Source organism: Plasmopara halstedii (assembly GCF_900000015.1).
Source record: "Plasmopara halstedii genome assembly, contig: Scaffold_525, whole genome shotgun sequence".
Lineage (NCBI taxonomy): Eukaryota > Oomycota > Peronosporomycetes > Peronosporales > Peronosporaceae > Plasmopara > Plasmopara halstedii.
Window position 1 is genome coordinate 2,088,562 of NW_020187445.1, and position 8,945 is coordinate 2,097,506.

The following is an 8,945-nucleotide window of genomic DNA, read 5'->3' on the forward strand; positions in this document are numbered from 1 at the left end:
TCCCAGGGATAGGCAGTCGAATATTTTATATCCAGCTTTGCAGTGCTACCAAGTGCAACGAAATTGCTGTGCACTTTGCACAGAAAAAACTTTGACTCTTAGAGTCTGCTGTAACATTCCCACAAAGGTTGGGCTGATTTGCTTGTACCAGGATCAATATCGAGAGTCTCCCTTCAATAGCTGTTTAGTTAAATTTGCCGTTTCAAATTTCATACATAAGAAGGACTGCTATCGAGGTGAATTTAATGTGTCCATTCACCATAATTCGAGCAAATGCTCTCAGATTTTGACGTGCAGCTAGCAGCCCATGTGTACCACGGGTTCCTCGTGTAAATATTTTTTTCTAGGGTCCAATGACCATTCACAACTACACCAAAGTGCAATGTGAACTTTGTATATTGCGTGAGGTAAAAGTACTTATTCTGTAAGTAGATTAAGGTTGGGTGACTTACGGTTAAGATGCCTGTCAATTTCTAGTCAAGTGTATCGTAATTCAGACAAAAAAGCAATTGTAAGGCTTTTGTACATATCAGAATTATACGTGCCTATAGTTAAAAGCCCATACCCAGGTCTCCGAAGTACTCCAAATTTGAATTCGAATCTGACAGTTCTAATTTGCGAATTTCCATAGTCACCACCCTCAATTGTTACTGCCAATCTCCCATATTAACGTCATCGTGATCCGACTGTTCGATATTAGAGTGTTGTATGTCGTCATTAAGTCCACGGTAAGACCGGCTCATCAAAAACTCCTGGCTTCCCATTGTCCTGCCTTGGTCTGACTGTTGCTGGTGCAGCTCATCCGCAAACATCTGGTGGTGGTCTGAAAGCTGACGCGGCTGACCAGGCAGACCTTGAGAGCCAAAAACATCTTGAGAGTGCATTTGTCCTTCGCCGCCATAAAAGCTCGTCCGCGGTGCTGTTGGAGCTGGTTGTTGAGCAGCGCTGCGTGATACTTCATAAGGAGCCACACGCAATGATGTGCTGCCTACAAAGTGACTTGAGCCTTGATGCCGACTCACATCGTGCATTTCGATTCCCATCTGAGCCGCCTGCTGGGCATAGATGTCTTGATGGTTTGTATTGCCCATGCCAGAAGACATCAGCATTCCCTTGGACATGTCGCCGTAAAGCGGGTGCTGAATTTGGCGAGAATGCTGCTGCTGTTGTTGAATCGCTGCCTGCTGGTGTTGAAGCTGCTGTTGCTGATTTATCATCTGCAAGTGAGGAGTTCCAGACGGTACGACTTGAGGAAGACTTGGCGCCTTGCTGTGCTGAAGTTGGCTTTGATGCTCTTGGCGCTGCTGCTCCTGTTGGCGGCGCTGAAGCTCTAATCGTCGCTGCTGTTCCTGGCGCTGTTTATCTTTGCGCTGCTGCTCGATTTGCTGCTGCTCTATTTGCTGCTGCTCCAGTAGTTGCTGCTCTTGGCGCTGCTGCTCTTGACGTTGCTGCTCTTGACGATGTTGTTCTAGTCGTTGATTTTCGAGTCGCTGACGGTCAAGTCGTTGCTGTTCGAGACGTTGAGCCTCTAGGCGCTGTTGCGTTAAACGCTGTTGCTGCTCCAGCCGTTGTTGCTCTATACACTGTTGCTGCTCTAATCGCCTTTGCTCCTCAAGATGACGCTGTTCTTCAATGCGTTGTTGCTCGCGATGCTCTTGCTCAAGTCGTTGCTGCTCTCGACGTTGCGATTCGTGTCGATCTTGATCTAATCGTATTTTTTCCAAGTGTTGGCGCTCTAGGCGTTGCTGTTTATCCATGTGGTCCCTTTCTTGACGCTCCCGCTCTTGCCGTTCCCTTTCTTGGTGTTCTTGCTCTAATTGTTCTTGCTCTATGAGGCGCTGTTGTTCCGAATGACGTCGCTGTTCCAGTTGCTGCTGCTGTCGCTCTAGCTCTATTCGCTGCTCCTCCATCCGGTTTTGCTGCTTGACGCGCTCCCTTTCCAGAAGATGTTGCTGTTGCTGCTTACTAAAGACTTCAAGGGCTTGGTTGAAAAATAATTGTTGTTCTTGAATAGGCTTCTGACTGTTCTGTTGCTCATTCTTATAAACTTCTGCCTTTCCGCTGCGAATAGAAAACGATCCGGAAACCATTTTTGATGTAACTTTCGCCTCCGTGAGTGGAGATTTAAGAAGTTCAATTGAGGAGTCATATTCTTCAGGAAAATCCGCAACTTCTGAAGACGTAATGTCAGCGATCGCACGGGAAGCATCTTCCAAATCTGTATCATTGTCTCGATTATTATCAATCCTTGAATCAATTTCACGTGAAAATTTATCGGATGTCTTGGCATCCATGTTCCCGCTTCCTAACAATGATAAAATTCCCTTACCATCACAGGATACAGTCGTTTTCAGTGATGTAGCAGTTTCGTCGGGTTGGTATCTAGTAACAGAGCCGACAGTGCTTGCACATTGTTTCTTCGCTTTTGGCTCATCTTCACTCGCCTCGCTGTCGTGGATACGCTGGTGCACACAAGCTTCATCTTCTTGTGCCTTCGCCTTCGCTTCAGCCTCTGCTTCCCATTTAATCCGCAACTGTTCTTCCTCCTCTTCGGCCTTCAGATCTCGGCATTTTTGATACAAAATATCGGTCATATGAATAATTTCTTCGCTTAAGTGCTCTTCCCGCGCAATCTTTAAAATGGAAGACAAAGTTTTTCGCATACGAGCACGACTCTGGTGAATGGCATCTAAATTCAAATCGTAATTTGCAATTTGGCGCTCAATAAGGCGTCGAGACGGAGGAATCTTCACCTTGGCAAATAAAGGCGCGGTTTGTGGCAGTATGACGGAAGCGCTTGAGCGCTTTCTCTTAGTGCTGATCAACGACAATGACTTCTTCAGTCTAGTCGTCATTTTCTCAAAATGGCACTCCATCTTGGACCATTCATTTATCGAGTCCGTAATATCACGAAGTTTATCCAATAATACCGTAAGCAAAAGCTGGTCACTACTCGTTGTCATGAGCTTTGTGCTGTAGCGATATGACGGCACAAAACGATTATTGATGTTGGCAGATCGAATAAAACTGCGACGGTGGTTGATACTCTCTAAGAGCACCTCATTTATGTAAACTTTTTTGTCGCATTGAGCTAAGTCAGTGGAGTACTGCTCAATTGAGTCTGCCACTCTAGTAAATGCTTGGGCTTTAGCAGCCCGCGACTCTTCCAAATCCATAAGTTCACTTTCAGCGTTCCGCAAATGGTCTTCAGTGCGCTTAGCTAAAGCAGTTGTTGTGCGTTCAAAGTGCGACTGCGAAGACACGATCTGGTGTCGCAAGTCAAAAATCTTTATAAGAGCATCTACTTCCGAATTATGGCTGCTAACGTTTTCAAAGTCTTCATCGTCTTCAATTTCTGACTGGGTAGCCGCAAGAATTTCACGTTTTCCATACTCTACAAGCTGCACGAGCTGCGTTTTTTCAAGATGCACTAACGTTGCGCCAGTACTATTTGCAATCAGATGGGCTCTTTCAGGATCAGACGACACTTCCGCAATAAGGCTATCGATCAGTACCAAGAACTTTACTTCCTCCTGTAGTCATACATGAACTTAGTGGATCACACATCAAAACTAAGCTAAGTAACACTTCACATACACTGAAAGTCTTTACAACGTTAACAATCGCAAGATCGTCATCAACATGCTCTGCTGTTGATTTTTCACTCGCAGCTTCGCCAACATTTTCCAATTTCGCTAAAGCCGTAGTTTCAATGCTTCCTTGATTTATTTCCTTTTTGTTCGAAGCACCATCAGGAAGCATAGGAACCTTCTTCAGCTCTGTTGCGGTTGTTGTGGCCTCATCTGCCATAGCTTCTTCGCCATCAGAGACCGCAATCCCATTATTATCGTTCCTCGACCCAATTGTGCTGTCGACGGAAAAAGCCGTTGACATCTCTTCGACCTCACAATCGAAGCCTTCAGTCCCGTGAACATACATTTCCTTCCCCACAGCATCAGCTTTTTTCTTAATTAAATGCGCTTTTGTTTGCTCCCCATTATTACAAGTAACTTCCTCGTCAATATCAGTATGATCATCTTTCTTGATTACCTCTACTGATTTCTGCTGACATTGTCCTCTCCTCTGTTCCGCAATCCTTTCGACGAGTACACGCCTTGTTTGCTGAAGAAACTCAAGAATACGATTAGCTTGAGCTGTCACACACCTTTCACAGAACCAAGAGGTTGGCGGGGCAGTCTGCAACACCGGACTTGCACACTTGAGGTGTGTCTTGCTGTGGCAGGCGCTGCACTTAACAACATCCGTCAAAGCTTCAGTTCTGCAGACACTGCACTTCTGCACTCAGAACATATATAATGAGTATTGAATGAAGACGTCTATCGGAAGAAGAACCTATACATACTGGAATTGCGTCTTTAGCTCCTCCTGTGGCTGTGGACCACACAACGTGATCGCTAGATATGGGCGACAGCGCACTGCCTTTCTTCTCCTTATGAGTGGAACGGACATTTGTGCCACGCTTACGTATATTTAAGCGATCCTTAATGTCTTTTAAACTTTCTCCTGATGCCGCTGAATACATGGATGACCAACCTGCATCTGTCTTGAGAGCTACGTAGGATAGTGTAAGAAGGACAAGCTCGCGTTCTTAGAAATCAAAGCCGTGTAAACGTACAGGGATTGAGTGTGCGCTTCATGTGTAGTGCGCAAGGAACAGGCGACGTGTAAATCTGATCGTTGAAGCGTATGGACCCGTCGGCCAGCAGATCTGCATACACACGCTTACGATAATAAGACACATAGAGTTTCTTGGGTCCGGGTGACAAGAGTTTCTCAGTAATGAGCGTGGTGAGTACAACGCGCGCGTCACCCTATAGTATTTGCTGACAACATTAGAGCCCACGACTAGGAAGCAGATATTATTAAGTCACAACGCACCATGCTGAAGGACTTAGTCACTTTTTTAGGATAGGCGGAAGGGGGCGGCACATTTGTGCCAAAATTTGATTGGGCCATTATAATCATCCAAGCTTATTGAAATGCTTTGACAAACTGAACAAAGTCGCTCACAAACTTCGGGGATGGCTAATATAATGGTGATTCCTATCATTTTACAAGCATGATGGACTCATGAATCATGGTAGGTAAGGCTGAAGCATTGAACAAAGCATGCGCAAAATCTGAGAGTAGGAATTCGTAAACCCCTTCATCTCCATAGACACACACATCGATTGCGGCATATCTTGTTGTTTAAAAGAGCTATGAGTCTATAGTATAAAAAGTGATATGATTTTTGTTGCATTCTATCGCTTACTGGCGTGCAAGTGATAATTCTCAGAGGTATTAAGCTGAGGAGGACAGAAAATTTCGGGCATACTAGGATAATCGTCGGCTACTCTGCATGTGGTGGACAACATCACATTGACATCGAAGTGAGACGCCGGGACTTCTTCCACCAAAGCACCTGGATGAACCTTGACTCTTGCATTGTGGTAAAGGTCAAGCCTTCCTTTCGTCAAGTCAGTGTCCTCGAAGACGGACTTGTCCATGACGGAGGATGGGCTTAGCTTCTCTTCGGTACCAACCACGCGGGGGATCCAAGGAAGAAAAATGCGCTCTATCGTATCTTATGGGGGCCGTGGTCAATAGGACTTAGCTCTCAAGAAAGTGACTCTTTCGAAGAGAGATGGGACTCGCTAAACACGGTTACCAGTTGTTGATATCAACGTCTCGGGCTTTGTGAAGCCGCGGGGAGTTCTGACAGAATCAGACGTATCATGTAATTACGTACAATGCGATGTACGCGGAGGCATTGCAGATGTCAAATACGGATTCAATATCCGTGCACCTTTCGATGGAGGCACTGGTAATGTCGGAGGTATTTTTAAGCCTTCATGTAAAAATTGAGGACAATGATAGCGGTCCTTGACCGAAATTTCAATTCCGATCTCACTCCAGGTATGTTGGATGAAATATCAAAAGCCATGTGTCGACTGACAGTCGAAAAAGTTAAGTGCCGCGGATTTCTTTCCTGTTGGGTATTGGCGGGTCAGTTGTTACGACTCGGGTGTAGAATGACTACGAGTGCTACCAAGTGCAGCGATACTGCCATAGCTCTTTCGCTTAAAGATGCTTGGTGGAGGTTGGTGACCTTCGTTCTATACTTAGAACCAGTGCGAGTGTAGAGAATCGCAATCTACTTACTTAAAAAAAAATACAACCTTACCCAAGACTAACTCATTTTTCCGTTTTAAGCGTAAACTGTATTAATCGATTTTATTTGCGGCAAAGCCGCCTGTATCTAAATTTTTAGGCTTTCCTGTCTATATAGCTTAATTAAATGTATAAGTACAGCCACATACTGACTTGTTGTTTAAGTGTCGCCACACCATTATGTGATCACACTGTCTTGTTTGACCCACACCCTTCATACCAGGGCACGAAAAACCCCGTTATATAGTGCGCTCAAATTTCTGGAGATAGGCGAAGATTTGCTGATTATATTTAAGTATTAAGAGCCGTTCTCGCCGCAAGGATGACTCACTTTCATCCAAAAGCTCTAACTGTCACTATTGTTATTGAGAGTCTTCAAACAAGCGTGGCTAACTCGTGTCCCCGTACATCTTCTTAGAATGTGTAGGGTGTAGCATTACATAGGGCGATTAAATTTCATGTCGTGAACGCGTCGTGTATTGACAACGAGCGCTCTATGAGCGCACCAGTGGGCAAGTTGGGCGAATTTAGCCATATTCAGCTCGCTGGAGTAGAGTTGGATATCTGTGTGCCCCGTGGCGGATATTCGCTACACGTCCAGCTGATGAAAAGGGCTTGAGATCTCAGACTCATGCAGTGGGGAAACTTAGCACCGTGAGCGCACTCAGAGGTGAAAGACCTTAGCCATGCCGAGGAGGCAGACAATGATGCCAGCCATCAATTGCCGATGCCTAAGTAGGTGGTCACGTTAGTCGCATGGTGAAGCATATCTCTGGAAGTGCTTGCATGAAGTGAGCGCGGTTCTAGAGCAAAATGTGGTTTTACAATTATATCACAGGTACACTTATATACATTTTGCGCTGTACTTTGGTGTGACTGTGAGTATTTATACGTTCTAGCCGATGAAACCTAAAAAATGCCCGGGGTTCATATAGGCTGCTAGTCGCACGTTAGGAATAAAGGCGCTTTTAGATGATAGTGATTCATAAATATCCGGTTTTAGTCTAAGCAGCATTAATTCAACAGGACCGACTAGGGATCTAGTTACCGTAATATTGCTCGGTTGTGTTCATGCTAGGATTGCCAAATTCGATCTCCATGTATTTGTTTGAGCGGACTCTTAGAGTCAGACCTATTTGTGTGCAAAGTGCACGGCAACCTGTTGCACTTGAAGAGAGGCAAGTACCGCCATTCCTAGTAGAAATCATAAAATCCGAACACTGATGGGTCATCTTTTAAAGGAGCCGCTCATTGAGCAAGGAGTGACGACTTTCAGGTAACATGTTGAGCCGGCAGATGCGCTAGGGCTGCTACCAGTATCTGGTGAAGTGAAAAATGACCCTCATTTCAAAACCATATGGCAGTTTGAGCTCCCGTTCCGGCGGAATGGTCCTGGAGCCGTTGCTAGTTGCGACCTATCCCACTATCTCTTCTGGGGATAACCGTTGCAGTGTACTTCTCACTGGCGATTGCGGCCGGCCTTGTTGTACATTCGACAGCTGAAACAGCTATCTAATGAAGACGACCGTTCGTGTTTGTACTTCACTAGGTCGAGAAATTAATTGACGCTATAGTGGGACGTCCGCTTCAAAGCGGTTGACCTGCAATGCTTTAAGCTGTGATATGACCATATTTCTCTCCAAAGGAGCGAACTGAGTACGGTACTCATCGGTACTCTTTCCAGCATTTAGTACCTAGGGTACATCGCCCGTGATGAATTGGGATTTCTACCCCGTGCTGCTCCATAAGCTACGAAAGCGTGATGCAAGGAAAGAAACCCTCTTTCAGCTCTTGTTTGAGCGAAAGATTTCCACGCATAGTCATGCAAGGGCTCCGATAAGCAACTTTTGATGGTCTGAAATGAATAGTCATGATACGACGAAACTTGTAATGGGGTTACACGTACCCTGATAACAGGGGTGTGTGTCACACGAGATGGGCATAGTGTGACAGCACCCAAACAAGAATACGGTAAGTGGTAGGTAGCCAGTAGTTATGCATGTATTTAGATTTTACTATATATAGGAAAATCTAAACATTTAACATTAGGCGGCTTTGCCGCAGGTATAAATAAATAAAAATTTTGAATTGATCGGAAGAGTTAATTAGCCTTGGGTTAAGGCAATAATTACTCTTGGAGTAAGCGGATTGCGATCTGCTAGCTCGTACTTGTTCTAAGTATAGAACGAAAGATCGGAGACCTAAATTACGCTTCCACTAAGCGCAACGCTACGGCAGCCCCGCTGCACTTGGTAGCACTTGAGTCAATCTACACCTGGGTTTAGACTGATCCTCTGTGATGATGGAAGAACTTTCCTCTCCGCCCCAGGGCATGCAGGACGGGCTAAACAAGCTGAGATCCTTGCTTGGTCCAGAAGGCGTGCTACACCATGCGGCGCAAGGTCCCGAGGCAATCGGTGCGCGTCTAGAGGCGGTTTCAAGTTACGAAAACGCGCTGCTAGAGCACCTGCAGCAGAAGAAATTTGCATCATTTGCCTTTATGACGCCACCGTCGGTGACGGATGATTTCTCTCGCTCTAAGCCGCTCATGGTGAGCGGTAAGGTCTTCGAAGGGAAGGGTGGAGAGAAACTCCTGCTCCGGGTGAGAGAGTTCGAAATGGCCATCGCATTTGCCAGCTCCAGACCGAGCGACAGCGCGTAGCACTAGCCATCTCAAAGCTCGGTGGTCGAGCGCGAGAATGGGCACTGACACGCGGCACTTCGGTCAAAGCTGCGTTTCCCTCCTGGGCGGAGCTGAAATTGCAGCTCTC

At 45.8% G+C, this 8,945-nt stretch overlaps 2 protein-coding genes across 2 annotated transcripts; one reads left to right on the plus strand and one right to left on the minus strand.

Annotated features, from left to right (window-relative positions):
* Positions 1 to 647: 647 nt before the first annotated feature.
* Positions 648 to 4,986, minus strand: PHALS_11051 (26S proteasome regulatory complex, subunit RPN11; the record flags this gene model as incomplete). Its single annotated transcript, XM_024726577.1, has 5 exons — positions 648 to 3,533; positions 3,598 to 4,296; positions 4,364 to 4,572; positions 4,637 to 4,832; positions 4,900 to 4,986. The coding sequence occupies 5 exons, from the start codon at positions 4,984 to 4,986 to the stop codon at positions 648 to 650; spliced, it is 4,077 nt and encodes a 1,358-aa protein (XP_024577241.1).
* A 1,510-nt stretch (positions 4,987 to 6,496) lies between these two features.
* Positions 6,497 to 6,793, plus strand: PHALS_11052 (uncharacterized protein; the record flags this gene model as incomplete). Its single annotated transcript, XM_024726578.1, has 2 exons — positions 6,497 to 6,535; positions 6,602 to 6,793. 2 exons carry the CDS (start codon positions 6,497 to 6,499, stop codon positions 6,791 to 6,793), a joined length of 231 nt encoding a protein of 76 aa, XP_024577242.1.
* Between the last annotated feature and the right edge of the window lie 2,152 nt (positions 6,794 to 8,945).